This window comes from Plutella xylostella, chromosome 9, assembly GCF_932276165.1.
Source record: "Plutella xylostella chromosome 9, ilPluXylo3.1, whole genome shotgun sequence".
NCBI lineage: Eukaryota > Metazoa > Arthropoda > Insecta > Lepidoptera > Plutellidae > Plutella > Plutella xylostella.
Genome location: NC_063989.1, coordinates 4,290,231 through 4,315,732, shown reverse-complemented (window position 1 = coordinate 4,315,732; position 25,502 = coordinate 4,290,231). Strand labels below are relative to the sequence as shown.

Here is a 25,502-nt window from a genome sequence, read left to right as displayed (position 1 = left end):
ACCTAAAGTAATAATCCACATGACGAACCGGAAAATCTGACTGGTGACTGGCGGGCAGGAAAAAAAAAGTTACGTATAATACAGGTGGATATATATCTGATCATTATCACTTAGGTATACCTTGTGTTCTGAACAAACTGCCTCATACCTTACTTTCATAATAATTTATGTTTTCAAATCATTCTTGTTATCAGTTCAAAAAAATAATTATTTTTTCGACGAGATATTTTGTTCATATTATATTCCTCTGATAGGCAAATGCAGTGCAGGAGGCCCACATCGGTCAGTAATAAACTAATGACTGGACTAGGAGGGGTGGAGTGGAGGTCAAGGGCAGAGTGTTCGCAGAAAAATATTTTCCTTTGCAGAGAACGATAGAGGGGTAGGTAGAGAGAGGCAGCAAGTTTAGTAAATTCCCAAAAAAAAGCTTTTCCATAGAAACTTTAATGGCCACGTGACTTTTACTACGGAAAACAAAAAAAAACAAGTGTTTTGGTATATTAATAAAGTTGAATTCTATTCTACTCTACCTCTATAGTAGTTGTTTGTTGGATAAAAATAACAATTTCCACTATTTACTGATAAGGGCCAATTAACCGATTAACTGAGTCGTCCCATTTCCCGCCATTTAAATGTATCCGATATCTTTCCGCTTATCCATTGCTTTCCAATTTCCATTCCATTGCTCGGTATCGCACCGTATCGTGCGGATGGAGTTAGATAGAAATGGAATCGCTCGTTATCAGAGTGTCGCGCGGCAGTTGCATGCCAGCGGCCGCGGTGGACGCACGCCGGTCGGTTTCCAACCGTCCCCGCATTTTCCCGCGTGTTTCCGACAGTTTCCCTCCCCCCGCACCCCCTCCGCCGCCCGCCCGCGTCCCTCGGGAAATGTCACCGTGATATCACCCAAACGGTGTGTATAAATGTGTGCCATCTATCGGATAAGTTAATTGAGTTAATGATGCTCTACTGTGTGTGTTGAGTACGCGCGATCGGATTATCCATTATTTTTCCTGCAGATTGAAGAGGTTGGTTGATTCTAGAGATAAGACTCGCATGTCTAAGGTCGCGATGGTATTCAAGTTTGAGTGATGTTATCTGTAGCAACTGCGAAGTTTGAGAGCCGGGATTGTGATTGATAGTAGCGAAACAGCTGTACTAACCTACATAGTTAATCAAAACAACTGAACCATTATCATGTTGTAAAATAGTCGTATTTGGTAAAGGTCGCCGATATCATATCTTGAAGCGTTAATGTTAGTAGTTTCACCGTTTATATGGAGCTCGTAAGATCTGTAAGAGCAATAATATACCTATTACCTAGTACGGGATCGTAAACTTCATCTTGATCAATACGACTCAAATGTAGCTATCTGCCTACTTAGAGCAATAGATTGGCCTTTCAAGTTTATCCAATGTCACTTGTTAATAGTTTTACCGTGTTTTAGTTCCTATCGTACATAATCACTACAACTTTAAACAATAATCCTCGTATTGAAACTGTATTTCAAATATATGTATAGTTTGCTTGAGGATGTTATCGGACCTTTACCTTTTAAATCAATTACTTAAAGTTTAAGCGGGTACCTAATAGAGTTTTAATATTTTATGTTAACGGACATGGTTTACATAATTATCGACGTCTGTCATAAATCATTAACTTAATTTGGAGTATATCAAATCGATTAGCCGTATATTTATTTACAAATAAGGCAATTAAAAGTCTATGCTTCCATAAAAATGCTAAGAATTTATCGATGAAGGCTAACAAGATAAGATCATAAAATAATATAACTCTATGACTACTTATATGAGATACTCGTAGCTACGTAGATACTCTGCTCATTGATGTCTAAACATATCCGGATTATACTGTAAGTATAGTAAGTATACCTACCTATAGGTACACTACTACACTATATATGATTCATTGGTTGTGGAAAACTTTACCATCACATTAAAACCACTTTAGACCTTAAAGTAATTATTTGTTACTGTACGGATACACTTCAAAACAAAGTGAAAGTTTCTCGTGGAGATATAATGGTATATAATAATCTAACTATTAACTGTGGAGGTACTGTGGGAACCCTTAATAGACGTAACAAAGCAATTGATAGACATCGAAGTAATCGGATTTATTTTCCTCTGTTTATTTTTTGGTCTTAAGTTAGTTTCTCAAAAGTATATAAGAACAATCAATAGACTTATGAAATACCTACGTTACTAAATAAAATAAACAAAGTACATAATAACTCTACATAATGCAAACAGTTTTACTGTAGCCAAAATCATGAAATGAGTTATTGTCAAAATTGGAAGCACAGATCGGCTCATTAATATTGATAAGGATAATAAATTATTGGAATCATTTGAAAAAGGTGTTACTGATTACTGTAGTTTGCCCAATCGATAGAATATAATTTATGTACAACATTAATTAAGATGCTGTGGCGCACAATTTATACATTAGTTATCTGAAGGTTGTGTTTTGTGTTGTCTCGCACTTGTGTCAACAGAAACATAGGACACAGAACAGCGACTAGCCTCCGTTCATTCATATCATCATTCATTAGTAATTTCTTAGTTGATGTAATATTCTCAGAATTATGATCTAGAGTGATGTGGCTTTGCTCAAATGTGGCAAGATTAATTATCTAGCTTAAATTCTAATAACGTCAATTGATTATTAAGTTGGTAAAAATTCAATTTCAATTCCACTATTTCGATGGTTTTACTATCTTCAACAATGACTTAAATTTCCGTAAAAGCTTCTTGGCTTATGTCATAGATAGTCACGAGTGTTTTATCCAAAAGCTTTTTTTATTGCAGCACCGATGTCCTCACAAATTTCGAAAGAATATATATTGATTTATTTTATTGTCTCTCCGCCTTTCAATTCCACACAATCGTTATTTCTATGCCGTCAACCAGCGTAACTTAATATCTTTCAGGTTAACAACTTTCTGGAAACATTAGTAACGAAATAAATACAGAAAGTTTCCAAGGTAATTTAGCGGAAGACTATTATCGTCTAATTCGAATGTTTATGTCTTTAAGTTAAGTAAGCTGGGCAATTTGTTTTGTTTTACAAAACTGTCATACTGTGGAATCTAATGTGTTCAAAATTGTATTTAATTACTGCGTTAACTACTTTTCTTTTTTTATACGAGTAATAGTATATCGGCCATTACGTAATTAATTAATTTCCCCCACAATGTAACACATGATAATTGCCAAAAAGGGCATTTGTAGTCGTAGCGGTGAATCACTGCCGACAGAGCCGCGTGCGTGCGGTCACTCACCAAAATGAAGTGTAAACGAATGGATCACGCTGCTAAACAGTTTGCACGTCAATATTGACGCATGGGGCATGGGCATGGGCCACTAGCGAAACGCGAACGCGTGGTTGTATAGAAAAAGACATCCATACGAAACATACTAGTGCAAATCTAACTGTTAGGATACACGAATTTAGGACTTTACTACATAGAAAATATAAGGCGTTGCAAGTCCGCCACTACGCGGCCCTTGCATGCCGGCGTTCATTTGGACCACTGCTCATTAAGTGAGACAACGGGACTTTCCATTAGATGTAGTTAAATTTTGTACGCAGCTGGTTATTCGTTTAACAAATTGTCTGTGTCAAGTTAAGCCGACGCTTACGATGTAACATATCATTCTGTTGTGATGACAAAGATATACTTAGGTAAATTAAAATCAGATGAGATGCGTGCCTTTCACTGTAAAGACGCATTTTTTTAGTATCCTAAGATAAAATTATAAAATGTTGGTACGTTTAATTGCTGAATTTCATATTTAAACTATGATACTGACTGAAAATAAAACACATCATTCAAATCCAACATAACTTTTGTAGCCAAAAAGCTCTAACACTCCCACCTCAGTCATCCGGGGACTAATGCTGCACGTCATACACACGGCTATTTTGAACTAAACCCCGATTTAACCGTTACGTCAACGGTCAATCGGCACGGAACAACGCAACGTCCGTGGCCGTCTCCGAACGATATTAGGGCTGGTAAAGTAAACAAGCAAACACACGGGCTCGAGACGCGACTAGTTTTTGGGTCAGGGCCCAGTCACTTACTGTGGATAGGTCGGTACGGTCTACGCCCTGCGGCGGTAATCTTCTAAACACTGCGGCCCTAGTTAATAAATTACATTCTTAACTTTGATGTGTGCGGCATGATGCCGCCGTAATTACCTACCGATTCAATGCAGATCAGAGGGAAAAGCTATATTTTATTATCGTTGTCTAAATGCCAGTTTCAACACTGAGAACGTCAAATTAAGCAGAATTTAATGCAAGGACTCTAATCGGCTGAATTTTGTGCTGGAATTTGCATGCTTCAGCACATTTACTCGAATGAAAAACTGTGTTTATTCCTCATAGACAAGGAACGAAACTTCATAGGAAGTTGTCAATTCTGTGAAAGTCCCAAAGCCCCAAATACAGGTCCTTTGTGGGCGTGATTCGCTGCAGCGGCGTGACAAACACTATTACTGGGCACAGGCCACGCTCCGACAAAAGCCCTTCTGTTTCCACTCGTTAATTACATTCGCTCCACGGCTACAGTTATTAATCTCTCGTGTATCAAAGCCGGTGTGAAATCAACAAATCAATTTTCATCATTCCAATTTACCTCGTAAATCAATGGAGCTGGCTCTTTGAGGCTCCATTTATGGAGAAGCTGCTATGTGCGTCCTCCGTCGCCTACTCTCTAAATCCTCAGGCTTATTGCAAATGCTAGGACGCATGATTGTGTCTTACTTGTGTAATATGACCTAGATAAAGGACTTTATTATGGGATCTGCGTTGTGGTCGACCGATTGATTCCGGCAGATAGCCGAGTCTTTGCAAGGTTTCTTTACAGTTAAACCTATTTGCGTTGTTATCCTATTAATCATTTTAGTACCCTTTACATTTATTTATAAGAGTGATACAGCGATAGTATAGCGAGGGTAGGGAGGCGGATTATTTTCTAAATTGGTATCATAATAACTGACCTAGCTTCCTATAACTTTAAGTATTTGCACCCAAGAAATCACACACAATTTATATCAATACTGATTTTAAATGCCAATACTTTATTTTTGATACGCAGTTTTAACACCTCAGTTTAAGGGGTTGTAACAGCATATCCGTTTTCTAAACAAAATATCCGTTAAATTTCCGACAGATTCCTGTGTAGCACTAGTGTTAAATACCGGTTCAGGGTAAACTTTAGTTTGTTTGGTTGTTTCTTCCTTGCTATCGGGTATCCTAAACTTTGTACGTTCAAGTTACAATGCAACACTATGCTAAACTAGTGTTTCCTTGTTTACTCCAGACCATGTAGCTGTACTAATTGGTCAATTGAGTAGCTCATTCATTAGTTTGCAACTCGAGCTGACGTCATTGAACTGTAGTTGACATGAAACATTATTGCCATTGCTGTCACCGCTACCGTTATTTCGTTGTTTCCAGTTTTGACGATGATTGAATATCGTTATATGTTATTTCTTTTGTATTCTTGCTGTAAATGTTGTGTCTTCGAACAATAAGATACTGTTTACAACAACATAGTTAACACAAAATAAACGAATTCAAAAAGCGTCGGTAAAATTTGGCAGCGACTTCGTTGTAAATCGCCGCAAACACCTTGAATAGCGTTTCATGTCAACTCAGCAATTAATTTTAATTTCTAGGACACGATAATGAGATACTTGGCTTGTATTTATTTGTATTTTTAATGCTATTAGGTTAAATTGTTTACTATGAATTGTCGTTTTTGTATATTTTTATTACCTACCTTCGTATTACTTACTTACTCGATTATGTTTATGTGGTACCTATTGAGCACTATTGGTACAGGCGTATAGGCTTCTGCATACTAGGAGGTAGCGTCATTGTGTGGTGTCGCGGGCGCGGCCGGTTCACACAGGCGCCATTATTTATTTTATGCTCGCGCGCACAGGATCTCAGCTCTATTTGTTGCGCGCGCGCCGCTCATCCGCGACGCCCATCCCTGCGCGGCCGCCGCGTCCAATGTGCCGCGTCCATACATGCTCTTTGACAATCGAACAAGAGATCTCACTGTAAATTATGATGATTAGCTACGTAGATTCGTTTACTATTAATACAATGTACACTGTAACAATTGTTAACGACGAATACCTAGTATACTACAAACTAGTATGTAATAAAATCGAACTCTAAGCAATTCGCGAACGAAATTCTAATCCATATATCGAGCCTGTTAATTTGACGTCGGCCGACCGAAAATTCATAATCCGATCGGCTCAGCAAAACCCCGCATTCATTTGCGATTGTCGGATTCCAAATGAGAATTCTGTAGCCGAAATGGCCGAGTCAACGCAGTTTCAAGTTGCTTTGCCGTTCCGATGGGTAGTGTAGTACCTATACCTGCTTATTTTCGTCTCTGACTGGTGGCCAATTCGATTTCACGGAGCGAGCCCTGCCAAGCCCGACTGTTGCCTGCTACAATTACCCACCTACCTCTTCAAATCATATTTTACCTGCGCCATTTGTAACTAGGTCACGTGAATCATTGGGTTTTCCGCTAATGTTTATGTCATTACTTTTAACTTGGACCTTCGTGGAACAAAACAGCCTACTAAGGGTTTTTCTAAAATAATGATGAAAAGGTCACATATACCTACGTCAAAACAAAAAAATGAATTAATAGTCTCTACATGGGATGCTCTAGTTATAACATTAAAAACTTATCTCTGTTCAGATTTAGAATATCTTATCTTCCCACTCAAACGCGGAGATAAGATAAAATTTCAATACCAAACAACCTGTAGGTGGAAACAACAGTTACGAAGTTAAAAGTTCACATAGTCTGGAAGCTACTGCTGCTGGCAGTAAGGCATGCAAATAAAGAGATGTTGAAGACGTAAAGTACTCTAAGCTTTCACCGTAATTATTTCGAACAAACATACTAGCTACTCAAATATTTACTCAGCACAGTTCTCAAAACGATCCCAAATGTATGAAGCACAATTCTCTTAACCATTTCCCTCATATTCAGGTGATATTCATCTTAATCACACAGAGCATTAGTTCTATATTTGTTTGTTTTATTTTAACTTAGAGCACGCATGAGTGTGCTACCGTTAGTATGCATATTTATTATCCTCGAATGTTTATCCTTTGTTGAAGGCATGGGAATCCTTATACTTACTGTGCCAATATGAAACCCCTTGACCCAGTAAACGTATGATATGATATGATGTAGGAAAATCTCCGTTTTATTACATATACGATTTAGAAATATTCGCATGTTACAACAGGTAGATTTTGTCAATTAGATTATAGTATATGTTTTATTATAATTAGAAAAAATACCTAATGGGTACATATTGATTTCTTTTCCACTTCTTAGTCAAGAACAATTCAATATTTTAAGTAGTTTTTCTTTTAAGATAGTATATGTAATATATTTATTTATTTATCTATTCGTGTTTGTTGACTAGCTGGTTGTGTATTGCAGAGACGGTGATGATCGGACCCTCGTTCAAGGCGCGCTCCACGTCGCCAGGTACTGGACTGAACAGCTAGCACGGGGCGCAATTAAGACGTGACAAATGTTTTGCATCGCGCTCACAATCATGAGCAGCCTCACGAGCGAGCGCGACCGAGAACTTTTGTCACGTCTTACATGCACCCGTGCTACTAGCCCTGTTCTCCGTCTGAAAGTCTTCGTCTTGCCCGTCTTGGCCCTTTGTTTTATCTGTGGTTTCAGCATGTACTGTGTGATCTGACTGTCGCATGATAATCTAACCTCTAACTTCATTACGTTTGGGTGTAAGTTCCTCTGCTAGTGCCGTGTCAGACCCCTTTGATTCATCAACTTCGTGCAATTTATAGAGATTGTCCTCACGATTCATTGTTGTAATTTAATTTCCGGAATACCTAGTCCTGGAATGCGGTTTTAAATTGGTTGATGTGTACAAATTCAACTATTTTATTTTAAACTAGCTGTACCCGCGAGCTTCGCATCGCCTTAAAAAGTTTTCCCGTGGGAATTTCGGGATAAAAAGTAGCCTATGTTCTTTCCCAGGGTCTAGACCGTATGTATACCAAATTTCATTCAAATCCGTTTAGCAGTTTTGGCGTGAAAGAGTAACAGACAGACAGACACAGTTACTTTCGCATTTATAATATTAAGTTAGGATACATTCGTTTTGTCCATTCTTACGTAATTATGTTTTAACTACATGGAATTACATTAATTGTTTACGTGTTTTGTTTTGTGTTCAATGTTTACTAACAAAATGTTTGATTTGCAACGTTTTTGTACTCCTTTTCTATGACCATTTTAAAGTGACCTATGTTCGGGAGACCGTATTTTTCATTTTCAAATATTTATATTTAATTAAATTAATTTAAAGGTAAGCGTCCACTTTTCGGCAACGTAACACACGACTCGCATTTAGTAGTAGGTATTATTTGTACAGAAATTCAGACGACAAGTAGGTCCACTTCATCGGCATTGCCAACCCCCTGCCGTTTCTCCATACATTTATGAAAATCCGTTTGGTGAGATAAGTTCTCGCTCATACCTGCTCGTATGTCGTCAAGCGTCAAGCCTAGTCTGCCGAGTTGACGTCAGCCGTCACGTTCGTAGCCGTGAAATGGGCCGTGTCCAATGAACACTGCGGCCGCCTAATGTGAGCAGCCACCAGTGCTCAAAGGTTACCGTGTATTTCTGTTCTATTCTAATCACTGGACTATAGGTACTGGATCCATAACGTGATAGCGAACTTGTTTTGACAACTATTTTCGGATAATTCGTAAATGTACCCCGTGACTTCGCGATAGGGAACTATCTTAAATCTTGAAGTTAGGTAATTTTGCCTTAAATAAATATTACTTAATACTTACTACTAACACGCTATATGCTATATGTATCAATCTTTTTTCTGTTTTTCCCGAGATTTCATCCACAAGCCCTAAAAGTGACGGATGGGGCCAAAACCGTTATCTATTAAATTGCCATAGGGAAGTTCACTGGTAATTTTCCAGGTGTATTGTCAAAAGCTGATAACATTTCCCATAAATTTGTAGTAGGTATAACAGTAGCCTAGTTTTTCGTGTGTACATAATATATATTTCTCTCGACCTTCCCAGGTATACGTGAAACGTCTGCGTTTCCATCATACCAAAGTGCCATTTCCATATCAATATGAACCGAACATCGTCGAGAGGAAAAGAAAATCATTTATATTCATAATGTTGAATGAAATAATCCAACGATACGGCACGTGTTATCTGTCGTGTCGCATAAATTATTTTCTGAATGTATGTAGGTGTATGCTCACGACTGTAATCCCTGAAGGGGTAGCAAGAAGTGACTGGCAAGCGAGTCACCCACTTTTCACTGTAAATTTTATACATTTTTATCGCCTCAGCCGAATGTAGTTCTTTAGGGAACACTCCACACAATATCACATTATGATTATGTCTATTATCCCAAATTAGGCTACGATACGTTTTAATACACAAATTCCAGTCAGCCCTTCAATGTACGATGTGCGTTGCGTTTTACTTCAGAGTAAAGCAAAAGGCTAAGCCCACTGACCGAATTAACGTGATCTCCGTCGATTCGGATAAAGCGTAGGTTAGGATGAAACAATTAGACATCAAATGTGGTGGAAGGGGTCAGCGGGCATCGGCCTGTCGGTTGTCAACCGAGAGATCTGAGAGCATCGTAAAACCAAATCAAAGTTTGTCAATGATTGCGGACGTCCTTGAGCTGTTTAAAGTTCAAAACATTCCATGCGTTAAATACAGTCTGTAGTGTTTAAAAAAGTGACGCATATCGAGGACAGACAAGTTCTTACGGGGAACACCTCTGACCAGCAGTAAACCTATGTTTGCTGATGATGATGTATCAACTATAGGCAAACCATTTGTTTTTAAAGACAAGTTGGAAATCTCCGCTCGATCGTGTACAAATGGCGCGCTTTTAGTGAGCGCAAAATGAACAATAAACGCAACAATGGGTCTTTCAGGTGAAACCTTTGTTTCCCCCTCATTGGGGCAGAGCGGGGGTGTGTTGCCCCATCTATTAGGTACTGCCGTAGACTGAAAGAACAGAAAGTAGTGGGTATTCTATATGGCTTGCCATGCCACATAATATATTATGTTTATATCGTATTATAATCATAAAGTATACTATTTAACCCTGTTGCCCACTACTCATTTGTTTTCTTCTCATAAACGCTCAGGAAGTAGCTGTTCTGTTTATTAACGTTATTATTATTCATTATTCCGGGAGTCTGTTCAGTCGCAGAGGTAACTTTCAGGCTGAGTTGAGACGTTGAAGGCATTTTTGCTCGGTGTAAATCTGAACAACGTAATGGGAAAAGTTGTAACAAGTATTCAGAACATATTATGTCCCATTAATATTCTGACGAGCCGCCGACACGCTAACTTAGTCCTGCTGCTGATGCTCATAAAATCATAATGCATTGTTGTGGTGGTTTTTTAAAAGCAAGTGCCAAATGTTGACAAATTAAAATGCTGTAGGTAAAAAAGAAAAAAGTAACTGAAATATGGGAAAGGCCCTGCTTCCATCTTCCTGTAGATGAGAGCTTATATTTGATCTGACGGGTATTAGAAATAAATTACTAATACCGAATTAAAAATGTATTACAAAAATACATGGTACCTAAACCAAATTTATTTTTAATGCAGTAAATCTATCTAATTCTGTTTGATTAAAACTTCATTTAAATTAACAACAAAATCTACTTAATAAATCGAGATAAAAATATTGTAATATTATTAACGTGACTAGTCCAGTAGAAGTGGGACCTAGCAATGCCAGCTAGCATACAACGTAGATACAATTTCAGTGAATTATTCTGAAAAACTGAATGTTCAAAACCTATATCACGAATACACATAATTATTTTAACTTTTCCACATCCACACACTGCGTGTGGCAACGCAAAAACCAAAATTTCCCTGTGCGGAACTAAAAAAATATCTATTGATCACCAAAATCGTATGTGCCTAACAATATTTGTTATCCGCAGTTGTGATATCTGCTCCCTGAATCGTTGGTACAAAAATAGCAGACATGTGCTCATTTACCGCCAGATGCCTCGACCTTAGTAAACCCACAGTGTAGTTCGAAAAAATACAGTGGATTCAGTTTTCACCAAATTATTTCCCTCTCTTTGACGGTCGTTTATAAACCATTACCGAAAAAGAGCGATATTACAATTTTTACGAGAGAAGCTATGTGAGAATAATTATTTACTGAGAATATAAAACAGCATCATTATTATGCTAAAAATAAAATGAAGTAAGTAACACTCAGATGCTGCCCTTCGTCGAAAAGGTCTCCAGACTCAGTATGTGCCCTAATTATCATTGAGCCGTTCATGAGCACTTACTAACTTGTGATTATAAATTTGACATGAGCTAACGGTAACGTAAGGTTAACTGGAAGAGAATGCTTTAGCTTTAGCGTTAAGTTCTTATGTGGATAAAGAATTCAATTATAATAACCTGAAACATAATGTCATAATTAGCGCCAAATGGCAATGACCGGTTGAAGGGAAATCATTGAATTTTCTATAACCTACATTCCCATTTTATTTTATTACAAGCGCATTTTGAGCGACAACTGCTCATATAAAATGTATCAACATCAACTATTATTTACAGTACATTAGCGGTCCATATTCTGTTAGGAAAATACCTTTATATACTCACAATGTTTTGTTGTTTATATGGCGCATTTCATTGCTGTAACAAAACGGGAACTACTTACTGTAGTATTTATATACTATTTGTTACGCGGACTGAAGGTTAGAATATGCAGTAAACGGAAGGCCACTCCTCAAGTTCATCGGATTTTAAAACAGTGCCAATGACTCATTATAGTATTTTCAGAAGGATTACTTGGATTAGAAACCGTTTTATAATACATTAATTAAGAGCATTTCGTATGTTTTCTTTTGAATCAACTAGGATGGTTCTTACCACAGCATACTGTATAGTTACAAATTGACATTAGCTAATACTTCTATCTGCTCAAAATGTATACTTTATTTAATAAAATATGTTTGTTTTTGTCCTAAGTAATAAACAGGTGGAAAAGCGAGAATAATAACCCCATTACAAGACTAAACCAATTAAGGCACTTTACTTAAGGCTCTCAAAAATTCTTGTTATACTTTCCGGTGCTTAAACTTAAACGTTTCAGTTTAATACAAAGGAATTTTCTTTTTGCAACTTAACATAATTTAGAGCGAGGAAGCGTTCCTGACATAGGCCAGCCGAGGTATTCAGGAACTACGGCACAATTTGATAGCGATTATAAAGAAATATAAGCCCTGTAAAATGCTACTACGCCCGGCAATGACCCGGCAATGACAGTTTACCGCAAGCAATAATGACGGTAGCGTATCGACGATGACAAAATTTTCATTTTACTTTCATAAACTTAAGGATTGAAGTTGGTTCCGCATTGGATAAAGTAAAACTGCAAGAGTAATGTTAATCCGAATAAGGACGCTGAAAACGCTGTGAAGAATGAGAATAACTTGCCATAATTCAATTGCTTTTGTACTGAAACAGTGAGGACAAAACTGAAGCCAAGTGTTTTATAACAGCAGTTATTTTCTGTTCTTCATTCATTATTTCAATGACTATTTTATATATTGGTTTTTATTTACATCTAGGCACCAGCACCAATAATTTTAACCTTTATGGTTTCTCCCCAGGAATACATGCTGATGCATCCTCCTAAATAATAAATCCGGTAAAATATTTGATTACTCTCAAGCACCTGAAAATTAATGTTGAACAAGACAAGCCGAACCACAGATATTACAAGGTATTAATTAAAGCATAAGCTGTGCAATATAAACAGTCCGCAGCCCGCATTGGTAGGATATTAGCACTGGAACTATTCGAGTCCTAACTAATAACCAGCCGGCAATCTGAACCGAATGAAATCCAGAGACTACAGGACACAGCGCCAGAGCCCGTAGTGGAGACACTGAGCTGAGAGTTTTATTTTAATATCAACACTGTAATGTGTTTATCTCAGGATACGTACTACGTGCAACGTTTGTTCCTAGGATACATATTGTGTGGTAGGTATTACTATTGAGTAATGTTTTGCGTCTAATGGTACCTAGATATTATCAACCACTTACGAAAGTAAATATAAAAAACCTACCTGCCAATCTTAAATATAGCCATAAAATTCAATCTTTTGATACCGGCATGCCGTCTGATTTGGCATTAATAAATATGACGATAGCAGTTACAAATTGAGTTTAGTTGAAATCATACCGATTTTCAAAATGTCTACGAATCCGACGACTGTGATTTACCTACCCTACAACTACAGCTGTGGATAGCGCTCGAGATTCGAACCACAGACTGCATTTCACAGATATTGCGTCGGTAATTCGCGCCGGACCTCGCTTGTTAATTATTCAATAAAATAAATAATTAACCCTCCCATGGGAAATGGATCGCGAAAAACTTGCTGCAACCAAAATGCTCCGCTGGGTTTTATACGATTATTTATTTAACGGCAGTACGTACTACTTGAATTTGGTCGGGTTTAATTAAAAAATAATAAAGTAAATTACTCTGCTATTTTAGATTTCTTTTTTCACTCATTATAATTTAACTTTTCTTGTACTTCCCGTGGGTTGACTGGTAGAAAATTCTTAGAGCATTAAGTCCACCCTTGGTATTGTTATGTTCGTATTAGTGCAATAAAGAATTGAATGTAAAAACTAAATAAAAAATAAAGAATGTCAGGTTAATTGATCAGACCGTCTATAATGCGGCAAGTTACTTGGCGACCCTCCTTGCGGGGTGAAAGAAGTGGCGGGGGCGAGGTAGCACGACATGCTACACACGTAGAAAAGTGTGCCCGGATTAATCTCGCGATAGCTTGTAACTATTTCTGACGTAAGTAAAATTTTATTCTATGACAGTTCCCGTAAATGTCATATTTAGCTTAAAATTTATAGTTTGACAGCATTAAAATTTGGATGTTTACCTTCAGAATATCTACCAATTTGAATTTATTTATGTAAAAGTGTTTTATTTTATAAATCAATTTCCATGTCACTTTCATGTTCACTCTCTGTTTGAACTTGTTCATCGTCGTCGTCATCCTCATCTTCATCATCGTTTTCATTAACTTCAATTATAAATCTAAGACAAAAACCAATTTATGTTTAATTTACAATAAATTATAAATAAACAATAACATACCTGTCCAATACATCGTCAAATACTCTATCAGATTTATAATATTCGTCTTAATTTTTTATGACATGGTCGTCACAATTTCTCCACTTTTTAGGCGAATAATTAGAGAAAAGCAACTCTAAGTCTTTTATCTCTTTATCTAAGTTAGAGTCAATCGACGTTCTTGCGAGCTCGCCTTTCACGTACCGCCACACAAGTTCAATATGATTTAATTCATTCATTCAAAATTTCATCAATTTTGTAATTTTTCTCTGTGTTTTGCTCGTTAATTACTTTCATTAAATCACATAAATTTTGGTTGCTTTCCTAGTTACAAGAACTGACAACTGACGCAGTGTCATATGGACTCTTCGTCTTTGTTGTTTACTTTTTCGTATCTGACTGCGCAATACCAACCTTTAGCCGCGTAGCATGACTGATCCGGTACGCTGTTCTACAAGAAGCCCCTATATTGAGACATTATACGATTTGTTGTTTTTAACGTAATTTTGTTGACGAATTATAGATACCTAATAATAATATAATGATAATATTAAAAAGGCCTCAACACTCATCCTCAGACTAATGGTCTCAGGATCAATGATCTCATGTGGGTCGCACTCAAATTATGACAGACTATATAAGACATGTGGCCGCCTCGGCTGCGCGGCCGAGACTGCCGTAACAATGACATGCAGTGCACGCGTTGCCCTTCCCCGCTACCCTCCCGCTACCCGCTGTCGTCTTGGATACCTCGTCCCCTCCGCGTCTTTCACCCCGCAAGGAGGGTCGCCAAGCAACTTGCCAATCTATAGTACAGGTTTGATAGTTCGTCAAAAACTATAAAAGTTTCAGTTTTCTCACATACAAAGTGGCGCTTCTAGCGGAAACTATCGCGAAAATTTTGACAAATAATGTATGCAGGTGACACCAAAACTTTTTTCGTTTGCGTAAATTGCAAAACTCGTACTAGAGGCCCTGTAGACGTCGGATACACTGACACGCCTTCGAGAAGTTTACAAATAAAAATTATTATACCTTTTTATCTCTTAATCGTAATCCTATTCCCAAATTATTTGGGCTAGAATTCTTTGACACTATTTCTACAGGGTCAACGACATTCCATTTATCTCTCTGTCTTCTCTATCATTTGTTCTACCTATTTGTTATAACTACAATTGAACATTTTCAAGAGCATTTAAACAGATATTCCTGTCCCTTTTAGAAAAAAGCTTTATGGATAAACTAAACAAAAGTAATGTTTTTTTATCAATTGACGGCGCGGCACTAGTTGCCCCTATAATGGTAACACATGTTCATAATAAATAAAGAAAGCATCGCACGCAATCCATCAAAGACGCTTCAAGAAGATTAAAGTCTATGATCGCGTCCTGAAGTTTGCTTGCTCCATATCGTCACATATTTATTTTTTATCCCTCTCTAACAAATTATTTATCGTTGCTTTCGTATCATGCAATGTTCGGTCTTTTTATTTTAGTAATAAGAGTACATTTGACTCCGCTTGCGTATTGTGAAGACGAAAGTAATTTGTAAAGCCGATGTTTTGATCCGTTTTATACAGGATGTAATTTGTTATTTATTGTGTACATGATTACACAGTAATATGTCAGTCTTTGGTGTTACTTATCTTGTGAACAACATTTTTCTTGTGATGGATGGAGTTTTATAACTATTGATGATGAAAGTTTAATCTCTACACAGTTTTTCTCAGCGTTCTCTCTGGGTGAATCATATCCATACTATTCTCTACACCCAACTACTACTGGTACTAATTTATAGTTTATCAATGAAGACTTATCATTGAAAATTTATCCAACATCATCAGAAAAGATGCAGGCCTGAATCCAAACGAAACGTCCCAAAATTACAATAATTCCTATGTGAGTAACAATTACGCAATATTTTTATATTCTCAATGGAGTCAGCGTTCGCTCATTAGAGAGGAGACAGACAGACTGAAATAGCTCGCTATATTTGTGTTCGCGATGTGTGTCAACGCACACACTCTACAACACCATGTATTTTTCTTGCGGTTCCGTTGAGATTCATCTGGGAAAGAAAAACATTGGGGCGGAACAGTTGTATTGGACTATTGTACATATTAAAGATTTTTATTTTTTATAGCATAAAAAAACGATTACCTGCTGATCGCAATTTTGACCGGTACTTTTAATTAATGATATCCGATCAGTTAATATTTAATTATAAACGAAAGCCAATATTTTTTTAATGATTTCGCATATCGTTGAAAACTGATAATTAAGAGAATAATAAAAAAAAAACTTACGGTGTAAACTGACAAATTCGGAATTTCCGAACAAGGATTTGTCTATTATGTAGTAATGTATGATTCATAGACAAATATTCCATCAGTCATCACATCGTCTATATAGTGCCACAAACTTATCTGTTCCGGTGACAGCTCACGTAAATGTGTAATATTTCTTCATTCTATAAGATTTTAAGTTTGCCAGTAGTTGTAATTCGCTCTTGTGGTTTCAATAAACCCATCTAATCTATATATCAATATATAATTCATTAGTAAATAATGAGATATGGATCAATTTAGTTTGCTCTCACCGGAACAGATAAGTTTGTCGCACTGTACGTCCCAATGTTACGAGCTCACCTGATTATTTGGCACAGACACAAATTGCATAACACATCACAGTTTTAGGCGCGAAAACAGGAAACCCTCTTCTATTTTTGAAATAAGACGATTAACCGCATCAAAGATTGAATGATGCTACGGTGCGACTAAATCCCTTATATTGTTAAAAAAATACCAGTAAGTATAAGCAGATATTACTCATATTTTGTATTTAATTTTTTTTTTTTGTATTAATATTTTATACCTATATTATATCGATTTTGATAGTACTCAGTATATAGACCATTTAATTTAAAAAAATCAGTTCAAATAATGTGTTCGAAATAAATCTGGAGTGTTTATTTGTAAATTTTATTAAGTATTTCATCCTTCGTAAAAGATACCAAACCTGCCAGGCCAGGATGTTAGTCTTTTACGATCTGAAACGGGAATAAATGTGTGTGGTCCCTCATTTGTATTCAACCTCATCTGATGATAACGAAATGGTTGGTGTAGTTTTCCAGCACCATCATTATTTCTGTTGTCTATTTAATTTCCAGTTTTCACATTTTAATGTCTTTCTTTATTTGTTTCAGGTAAGTTGCAACATTTACGAACCAATCGCCTACCATCAAATATTGTATGAACATGGCAATCCGCTGTGTCGCTAACAGAATCAGCGTAGTAAAACTACAGAGGTATGATTTAAATCATGGCACAGCAAGCTAGCCGGCAGGACGAAAAAAATACACTGAAAAATGTCAGGTAACAAATTTTGCCGCAAAATTGTGGCGTCGGTAAAAATCACGGGCTACGTGACACCAGCGGGAAAATAAAAAAACGAAACCGAACATAGGATGTTGATGTTGCCATACGCAAAATATGAATGTATACAAAAGACTATTCATGTCGACCTTCGGGCGCTGCAAGGATTGGTGGACTGTCCTTAGCCAATCATAGTCCACTCCTGACATCCTATTCATCGCCTGCTGATGAATTAAATTATTTACAATCGATCTTTTCCTGACTCCTTTTGGAATTTATAGTTGCATTATAAAACTATGACTAATTGAACACATTTATTTAAAAAATATTATTAATGGGACAAGTGAAGTATTATTCAGTGATTCTAAAAGTTATATTATTATTACTTATTTTTTTATATTATAACTTAACTTCTGCTTTAATTAATGCAGAAGTGATCTTACAAAAGGTCTTTGACAAATTAAGTACCCGATAATAAAACTCCTTAAATTGTACAAACTCATTATAAATATTTAGTCGGAATACAGGATAGTAATCAAGCAGTTACCGGGCGGTTAACTGGAATTAACTGAGGCTACTTTAAATGGATTAAGTTTCGAAGTTTTAAAGAAATCTAGTACTGTTGAGAGCCAGACTGTGGAGGCTGCAGAAAAGATTTCACTATTATCGCTAATTGAAGTGTTCAAGTTTAAAACTGAGTAAAAAACAAATTTCTTTATCTCATATATGTATTGTTTATGGTATGTATTACAGTATTATAGGTTTATATTAGGCTATAAGTAGGTACATAGTTAGTTATATTATTATTTTGTTATTGTTGGTACACCGCCCTCTAAATTGTCACTTTGTTTCCGCTATATATAAGGTTGCCTGTAAGAGATCGCCCTCAGCGATAAGGCCGCCTATTGTACATTAGTTCTAGTCTATAAGTATTTTTTTTTTTTGTATGTCTGATTTATGTGGTGTTCAATAAAGCAATATTCTATTCTATTCTATTCTATTCTATATATAGGTAGGTATTTTTTTTTATATTTCGTTATTACACACAATACAGAAAAACAGTTTTTTTCACTTATCATAATTGGTCTAGCCGTTCCAGCATGAAAAATTTGTACGAAGTCACACACAAAGTTTAGCCTTTGTAATATTACCGTCACACTTGCTATACTAGGTATAGGTAGGTATTTGATCAAATAATTCGGCATTTGAAAGTTTCAGCACAAACATAGCTAACATAAATGTTTACACGGAAAATTTCATTATCTCGTATTAACATAAACTGAATTAACATAAATTAGCATAACTAATTAATAGATCGCTACAAAATCCGCTAATGATTACTCGTGAATGTTGCCTCCGCTCGAGCACTAATTAACGACACTAAAATAGTTATCAGCCGAAAAGAGGAGCCGCAATACAGGGGTGAATTTTATGAATGATGGTGCCTGATCATTTAAAACATAAATATTATCATAGTGCGTATCAGTATAGGATTGCACTGCAGTGTAGTCACTGCATTGGCGACTTTAGTGTGTCGCTGACGAATACTATAGTCGGACCTGAAGGGCTAGTACGGGGCACATTTAAGACGTGACAAATTTCTCCGTCGCGCTCGCTCTTGAGGCCGCGTGATGTGACTGAGCGCGATGCAAAACTTATGTCACGTCTTAAATGCGCCCCGTGCTCCTGCCCAGGGTTTGTCACCGTGGTGGAAGGATTAGTTAAGTCAGATTAGCATCAGTCGCTGACAGCCCATGCTGCGCCCGGCGTGACTAATCATCACTCCTTTCGTGCACATATATTTATGTATATTTATAGGAGTATTTATTAAAATAGCCAGGCTCTATACGAACCCAACAACTTTGGAGGATATTAAAATTTAATTTGATCAAGAGGATGTGTGAAAGCTGCACGCTCGGCCCGGATAATCGCAGCGCTCGATAACTTGATTGATATCAGATGAGTTTTGCTTCGGGGAACCCCAGCCCACTCAGTGGGACAGCTAAAATTAGATGTAAGCGACATTTTTCTGAAAATAATGTGTAGAATTACCTACTCATAGTATTTTTAATGCATAATATATGATTGAGTACATTAATTATGTTTAAAACACGCTAGTTTCTTTTCACTATTTTTATTTATAAATTTTATAATAGATCTTAGCCGCTAGCTTCTCCCCGCTTCGCCTTAAAAAGTTTTCCTATAATAATATAATTAAGTTAATCCAGGATCTAGCTTCCTACATACCAAATTTCATGAACATTATTGCTCCAGTCGTTTTACCGTAAAAGAGTAACAAACATTCATACCTTATAACTTTCGCGTTTATAACATTAGTAGGAAGGCTTAAGAATACCCTTAATTGAATAAACAAGTTTAAGGAACAAAACGGAAGCTTTGATATCAATGTTTGGAAGAAAGTGTTCAAATTCTATTTAACTTTTTTTGTCCCGCGCAAAATAACTTTGTTTACTTTTGCAAGTTTAAGAAAGTTTGGTCAAAGACGCCACCTTTGCGTAATGGAAGGCAACAGGATTTGCTCTCGTTACAAATTCCGTCTGTGCCCGCGACTTGAGGGCACCGCTGTGAATATTTTGTTTGGTGCTTATTTTTGAGTCGTTGTGGTGTAACGGATAAGGTCTCGGCTCTCGTTCATGAGGCCGTGGGTTCGAATCCTGACGGAACTGACATTGTACAACAAATAGTAAGCAACTAAAGATCTAAGTTGGATTCTTCGATTCTTAAGATAAAGATAAAATTCTCTTTATTGCACACCTACAGAAACAGTTTCACAAACATAGAAAAGAAATAGTGCAATCGGTGGCCTTATTACTAAAAGTACTGAATCTCTTCCAGACAACCTCATAGATAGGAAATAGACAATATGAAAATGGGTAAAACGTGTGAAAACAAGAGATATTTCTATCTTATTTGTATCGGATCTGATGCTACCATGACCTCTGCATTAAAACATCTACTTGCCTACATGTGCGTGGCATAAAATGCACAAGCAAGATCCGTACATTCCCTGTGTTCACAAGAACGGGGCCAATTAGCCCGGAACAATGCCTGATTCATCGGCCACCCACCTGCCCAGCATCAATTTACAAGCTGATACCTCATTATTAGAAGGCAAACTTAAATTTTCTACTTGCCATGCAAACATGACACGTATTACTTTGGACATAGAAAAGGGCAGTTCTTGCTGAGATCCTATTATGCTGGGTTGTATTGTGTCCGTTGAGGTTTTGTAGAGAGGTAATAAACGCTAGTATAGGTAGGTACTATATAAATAACGGGTACATTGATTAGGAAAGTTTCATCATCAACATCAGCCTGAAATCGTCCACTGCCGGATATAAACTTCATCATTCGTTTATTATAGATGCATTGTTAATTTGATATATCATTATTATTTGTAGTTTGATCAATATTGGCATACGCTTTAGTATGATGGAATTATTCGTGAAATTACTCAATTTACTAATGAATGCTAAATGAGAGTCTGAAAGAATTAATTTCTAAAGTTGATAATTAAGCTCCACGAAAATCTGTCTATAATTGACTTGAATGAACTTACTGAAAATAAAATAAGTAATCTTGTGGCCTTCTTAACTTTTTCACTAATTTAAATTTTTGATCACGTTGAAAATCATCAGTGTGTGTTGTGTAAACTGCTGGTGTTCCATATTTGATAAATAAATAAATAAATAAAATGTAAAAACTTCTAGAAGCAAGATTTAGGTACGATAACATTGCCACTGCTACCTAACCATGATAATAATTGATTGTAATTTATTTTTTACTCTCGTGGGCTCACAAAACTTTTATCTCAAAAAACTATCTTCGGTCAAAGGTACGCTCTTGAGTCGCACTATAGCTTCTTGACTCGGCCAAAGATATGTATTTTAGGTACCCGACAAATCTTCAAAGTGCATTGCACAGTTTCCAATACGAACTGACTGCATCGTAGATTCTAGAGAATATTAATTCTGTTCGGGCAATAATTACTGTTGTAACTCAATATTGAGAAGACTCATGGCTTAGATGCAAATGGTGAATTGGAATGCTGAGTCACGTCGTGTCTCAGCTGCAGACTATAGAAAGTACGCCAATGGGAGCTAATGAACAATATGCTGGACATACATTTTATTTATTTATTTTATTTTATTTTTTAAGGAAAACTTAACTAAGTAAATATAATAATCTGAAGAAACTAAAGCTAACTTAGGTCTAACAAGTTTACGTATATTATATCACTATATTAAATTATGTGTAAGAAGGTGCAGAAGTCAGTTTTATAAGTCTACTACATTCTGTCAGTACACTATAATAGACTTTTTTAATTTGTCAAAATCACAAACCGCTTACTGATAAGCCGGCCCAAACCATACCCGAGTCCACGTTGTTCTATGGGTCAAAGGTCCATCGCTCTCTAAGGAATTTTGTTTGTAAAAATTGTTTGGCGGAGACCCGGCTATTGTGATCTATCAATCATTGACGGTTTATTAGTTTGACAAGGTACACAAGTGTATAGGGTGTCCCAAAAGTCAACGTCATCCCTTAAAGGGCTGATAGGTCAGCTCATGAGAGGCCAGAATATCACAATATGACCTTAGTAAAAACTCGATAATTTTCGAGATACTGACACTTATATAAATTTGCTGAAAATCGACACCTTGGATCAGTTTTTTGCGTGCCGCCGGTACAAAAATCCATATTGTTAGAATTTGTTTGGTGTTGCATCACCCTGTATAGCGCTGCTATTGATCGCAGTAAAAAAATATATCGAGTAATGCTGTATCTTTAAAAAAAACACGGTTTTCAAAGTCATAAAAGGTAATCGTATTTTTTGATAAACAACTTTGACTCTACATACTGTAAAAAAATATACCACGCAAACCTGGCACCTTATTTGAAAAGATTGCTCATTTAATGCAGTTTCCAAAATGGTATGAAACGTTGCTATTGTTTCAATTAACAAAAAAGTTATTGCTATTTTAGTACAAAACGACCTCGATGTAAAATTGTTTGAAGGAAATTTATCTGACTGAATTTATTAAGGGTAAGTCATGTTGGAATGAGTAAAAGTAAAATAGGTGGTGGGGTCAGCCGTGGCAACATAGATGACGCAAAAATAGCTAAGAAAAAACTTAACAAACTCTTATAAAACATATTTTGCGTTTTTTACACCTTATTTAAAAAAACAAACATTTATTGACTTTAATTTTTATTTCTCAAAATTATAACACCACATTATTATATTAAGTACATAATCAACAAAAATAATACTCATTAATGGTCATAATCATAATTTTGAGAGTTTGGTTTTGTTTAACAATAACTTTAAAATAAATAACAAGTAATTAGAGGTAATGGTAATGACAAACTGATTTGTCCCTTTTTTGGATACTGTGGGTGTACAATGTACATGTGTAAGCGTTTTACTTGTACAATATCACACATTAGCACTACTCAGGTATGTACGTTACCATGCGCTACATTTATGGGGAATGTGGAGTTGCTATAGTCCACTTTTTTCGAGAAAGATACTCAAAATGCGTTTTTTTTATTCTGTGACGACGTTGTCCCTTTTCCCACTCCCGGCCACACCACCTATTTTACTTTTACTCATTCCAACATGACTTACCCTTAATAAATTCAGTCAGATAAATTTCCTTCAAACAGGAGTTGCATTGTGACAGGCAAGCGGGACGGTCGGGTCCGCCGGGCGCTCCCGGGCCCCAACACGTGTTGGCCGCTGGCCCTTGCGCATAAAAATCCTTTGTTTCGCGTTGCCTTTTGTTTATCAGTAACCGTTGTACGGGCGTTTGAGTCTTTATAAGTATCTATATTAAGTGATCTCTTATTTATTGAAAAAGTTTTGCAATGTGTATACTATAGTGTCACATTACCTAATCTCTTGCCATGTATCAATATAGTCATTTCATTAAAGTGCGCGGTTCTAGTGTGTGAAGTGTATAAATTATAGTGTGACCAGCCCCTTTATAGGCGTGATATAAGTTCGCCATCCGCCACCGTCATACCCTAAAGCATCATCCGTGAGAATCTGGTGAGAGAATTCCAATCCCGATTTAGAGACCAGCTGACGTTGCTTCAGAAATACCAACTATCCGCAACACCGTAGTTTTACCAGCTAGACCTTCAGGGCACCTGACAGAAGGCAATCAGCATACTTTATCATCCTTCCGAATACATTTGAAATTAAAAGCCTTTTATCTCAATATGTCCTGAACGAAAGTAGTGGTTACTTGAACTAAGCAAAACGTGGTGATTATTGCAATTTTTTGAACAGGGTTACAAGAATCTCATATTGCTTTAATTTTAACTTGTACTTATCCAAATAGCACAGTATCCAGCAGAATATCACCAAATGCATTTATCTATAGTCAACCACAAAAAACTCAAATTCTTTTATTGCATGAACAGTGTTCCTAAGATCTGTTACATTTTGAAAAGGATTAATAACGAAACCAGTGCGTGTCCAAAAAATCTAGCACAACACCTCCACTTACACCATCCAGCAAAATACCAACGAATAAAAACTTTAGTTAGTAAATTAAAACATCACCAATTTATTCATTGCATGAACAAACTTAACATAATATATATTTTAATTAACAATACCTGGAAACTGACGTAAGTATCCTATTATACAAACATGTGCAGGGTTTAGGACCACTGACTAATATTTTTTCCTCAGCAAACGCAATTCTTAGAAATAAGCTCTCTTTCAGACCAGAATATATATTATTGTTTTTAAAAAAAAACCCCGGCAATAGACCCATTGCGCCAAAAGAAACAGAACATCTGCAAGCCATAAAATAGACCCAAACTGAAACAATGGGGAAAAAGTAGACAAAGCCAAAGTTTGTTAAACTAAATTCCCACATTGCAACAAAGATACTTTGAAGCAGCATATAACAAAAAAAATTATAGACAGAAACTGTACCCCTAAAACAATAGCTCACCGAATATTTTAATGGAATTCTACCAAGTATTTTTTGACCGCTTGGTATATGATGATATGTAGCTGTCTACATCAACGAACCATCCAAGGGAAACTGAAAAACGAACACAAGATAAAATAGAATAAAATCATTATAGCAACTATAGTTCATATGCAACCGTTGCCTACATACGAGTGTCAACCGTTAGAACTGAATAATAAATGGAAGATAACAATCAATTTATTTTCAATCAATTATCGCCACCAATCGAAGACGCACACAAACACAGAATAAGTATCATCAATCCTGTAAACCACTACCCAGCTCAGAACTCACAGACGTAAGCCACAGGAACGCTACAGAAATCTACAGCTACAGCATAACTGCAGTATCAGACACAGGAACACTTCAGCCATCTACAGTCACTCACTGCAGCATCAGCACAGGACTACTCCACCCATCTACAGTCACATACTACAGCATCAGCACAGGACTACTTCAGCGTCAGCACAGGACCACTCCAGCATCAGCACAGAACCACTCCAGCCATCTACAGTCACTCCACTACAGCATCAGCACAGGACCACTCCAGCATCAGCACAGGACCACTCAGGATCAGCACAGGACCACTGCAGCATCAGCACAGGACCACTGCAGCATCAGCACAGGACCACTCAGGATCGGCACAGAACCACTGCAGCATCAGCACAGGACCACTCCAGCCATCTACTGGCACACACTACAGCATCGGCACAGGACCACTTCAGCATCAGGACAGGACCACTTCAGCATCAGCACAGGACCACTCCAGCCAACTACAGGCACACACTACAGCATCAGCACAAGACCACTTCTGCGTCAGCACAGGACCACACCAACAACAGCA

At 36.8% G+C, this 25,502-nt stretch overlaps 1 protein-coding gene across 17 annotated transcripts in view; it reads left to right on the top strand.

Moving 5' to 3' along the window:
- LOC105393136 overlaps positions 1-25,502 on the top strand; it is a 123,960-nt gene that overhangs the window by 45,663 nt on the left and 52,795 nt on the right. For 12 of the 17 annotated variants that reach the window (XM_048622893.1, XM_048622894.1, XM_048622896.1 and 9 more), the window contains one exon: positions 7,524-7,571. The exons of 3 other annotated variants lie outside the window; for them this stretch is intronic. In XM_048622893.1, the coding sequence (XP_048478850.1) occupies positions 7,524-7,571 (48 nt within the window). Of the gene's footprint in view, positions 1-713; positions 1,029-7,523; positions 7,572-25,502 lie in introns of those variants that run through there. 2 more of the 17 variants (XM_048622900.1, XM_048622899.1) reach the window with 2 other exon arrangements.